Genomic DNA, 3,061 nt, shown 5'->3' on the forward strand with positions numbered 1-3,061 from the left:
TTACTCAATTACACTCATCATTCCATTTATGCGCATTAATTAAAATTAAAATTATAATAACTAATTGACTCTCTCCCACCTAATAACCAAAACCTTTTACCAAAAGTAAGGGACTGAAGCCATGGATCCCAGAAGCTGCAGGTTCAAGAATTCTAACCAGAGTGATAAGCAAGAGCTTTATGTAGAAATCAAGAAATCCAGAGTAATTAATTAAATAACGCCAGGGGAAGTGAAGAGCAGGAGTGGTTTAATTGGTTATATATCTCCACCAAAACCTTATTGATGAAGCTTCCTCCCATTCACCTAATATCAAAAGCGACCTCACAGCTACAACCCTCAATTCCTTTTAATTGTAATCCGCCTTCCCATTTCTCTCATTAAACCTAACTCAAGCAAATCATCACTTAAAATATAGAATATATAGAGCTAAATGTGGCGGAGAAGAAGGAGAGGGTGTGTTCTTTAAGTTAATAGAAGAGAAAATTGAGGAAAATGGTGTCATTAGTTCATGCAATTTTGCTTGTGATTTTGTTGTTTTCAGTGCTTGCAAATGGCATTACTCGCCATTATGAGTTCAATGTAAGTATTTATATCCGATGAATCACTATTAATTTATTGCTCTCTTCTAAGTGTAATATTTAGGTTTAGGTTCCATTTGGGGTAGCTTATCCACTGCGGTGGTAATTTAAAAAACGCTGCCTCACTATTTGGAAATTACTTTTGAACAGCTTCTCCGAAAACGCAATTGATTTTTTACACTAAATGCGGAACGCGGGTCGATCCCGTCCTCCGTGTTTCCAGATAAGCGATTTATCTGTCTAAGCACAAACTACCTCAAGCGCACTCTTAATTTGAGCACAGAAGCCGGCGCCTTTTTAAATGTATGTTAATGTATCATGTTCAAAATCATATTTTCAAGGATGTATAAATTTGCCAAGCTTATGAACACTTAATAGTAAGTGATTTGTCTGGAATAAATGATGTTTGAATCATGCATATATGCTTACTGTTTAGAGAAATTATTTGGTGATATGAGCAAGATGTTTTGCTACCATTTAATCCTTGCAAATCAGCACATGTAGTGGGGCACATGGCTTACCCTTATTTTTTTAGCATACCACACAATTCTTATTTATTTACACATGTAGAATTTAAATTTTAGTATTTATTTGATATAACGCTCCAATCTTTAACTTTATATAACTAGTGTTATTCGTATTAATTTTTTGAAGAAAAAAACAAATCATTTGGATGTATTATGATGTGATTATAAGTGTAACTTATCATACTAATAAAAATTAAAATTTAGATGTTATATGAAAATATTTATAAATTATATGAATTTTTTTTTGAAATTTTCTTTTAGTGGGTAGTGTAACTTATCATAGAATTAGTTTAACTTCAATGTATATAAATAATATTTAAGCAGTAAAAATATTATGAACTAAGATCAACAAACTGATTAGCCACCATGTTTTAATTGGCTTGGCAATTAAACTTACAGGTGGTGCTGAAGACGACCACTCATCTCTGCTCCTCGAAGCCAATTGTAACAGTAAATGGACGGTATCCAGGCCCAACTCTCTACGCCAGAGAAGGTGACAACGTGCTAGTCAACGTGGTCAATAAAGTCAATTACAACGTTACGATTCACTGGTCAGCGACACTCTGCCCATATATTTAAACAGAATTACAAGTATCTTGTATTTTCATGTAATACTAAAAACAAAAAAGAACATGTTTGATGGAAAAAGAAAAAGATGCAAGCTTTTTTAAAGGACATTTTTAAGTGCATATTTAAAGCAATCTCTATCATCATTGCGAGAAAATATTAGGTCATGATGCTGATTATTCGGACGACTGCATCAATTGTACTATGCTATTGTGCATATTGACCTGGTAAAATTCATAACGCCGTCCGGAAATGCTCACATTTCAGGCATGGAGTAAGACAACTCAGAACGGGCTGGGCCGACGGGCCAGCTTACATTACCCAATGCCCAATCCAACCCGGCCAGAGCTACCTCTATAACTTCACCCTAACAGGCCAGCGAGGTACTCTATGGTACCACGCCCACATATTATGGCTAAGGGTCACACTTCATGGCGCCATTGTCATCAAGCCCAAGCCCAAAGTCTCTTACCCTTTCCCTAAACCCTACAAGGAGGTCGTCGTCATCTTAGGTAATTTACATAACTTTAATTTATATTAATCTCCACCTTTTCACAATTTAAATATTCTTATCTTATAATTTGGATAGGCGAGTGGTGGAAGGCTGACACGGAAGCTGTCATTAACCAGGCAATGCAAACCGGCCAAGCACCAAATGTTTCTGATGCTCACACCATCAACGGTCACCCAGGCCCTTTGTCTGCCTGCAATTCTTTACAAGGTGGCGTTTTTTTAATGGGAAATTTACATGCATACCACACAATTCCTATATGTTTACATATCTAACATCGACTTTTTCATATTTGTATTTTGTAAGTCTTTGATGTGTGATTGAACTGTACATAGAAAATTAATTAATTATAGTCACTATCATTTCTGTGCATAAACCCAGAGTTGATACAATACCCTACTAATTTTAGTATTTGATGATATTTTATCATAATACCATAAAATACTACCAAATATCATCAAATACACATCTATATTGTCCGCATGTAATATTTTTTCATACTAATGACCGTTAATTGTGCAGATGGATTCAAACTACATGTAAAAAGCGGCAAGACATACCTACTCCGCATCATCAATGCTGCACTCAACGAAGACCTCTTCTTTAAAATCGCTGGCCACAAACTCACCATCGTCGAAGTCGATGCCATCTACACCAAACCCTTCACCACCGACACTATTCTCATCACCCCAGGCCAGACCACCAACACCCTCCTCACCGCCAACAAATCCACCGGCAGATACCTCATCACCGCCTCCCCTTTCATGGACACCATGATCATTGCAGTCGACAACAAAACTGCGACGGCCACCGTTCATTATGATGGTTCTGTCGCCACCACATCTAGCATCACCACCACTAAAATCCCGCAAAGGAAC

The 3,061-nt window shown here is 36.9% G+C and overlaps 1 protein-coding gene across 1 annotated transcript in view; it reads left to right on the forward strand.

The window, feature by feature from the left end:
* Positions 1 to 431: 431 nt before the first annotated feature.
* The window catches only part of LOC110036717 (laccase-22-like), a 3,899-nt gene continuing 1,269 nt past the window's right edge, over positions 432 to 3,061 (forward strand). Inside the window, exons 1-5 of the mRNA XM_020741228.1 lie at positions 432 to 579; positions 1,505 to 1,656; positions 1,940 to 2,184; positions 2,262 to 2,393; positions 2,706 to 3,058. Of these exons, the coding sequence (XP_020596887.1) occupies positions 493 to 579; positions 1,505 to 1,656; positions 1,940 to 2,184; positions 2,262 to 2,393; positions 2,706 to 3,058 (969 nt within the window). The 5' untranslated portion in view covers positions 432 to 492. The remainder of the gene's footprint in view (positions 580 to 1,504; positions 1,657 to 1,939; positions 2,185 to 2,261; positions 2,394 to 2,705; positions 3,059 to 3,061) is intronic.

The sequence above is a fragment of the Phalaenopsis equestris genome, unplaced genomic scaffold (assembly GCF_001263595.1).
Source record: "Phalaenopsis equestris unplaced genomic scaffold, ASM126359v1 Scaffold210106, whole genome shotgun sequence".
Classification (NCBI taxonomy): domain Eukaryota; kingdom Viridiplantae; phylum Streptophyta; class Magnoliopsida; order Asparagales; family Orchidaceae; genus Phalaenopsis; species Phalaenopsis equestris.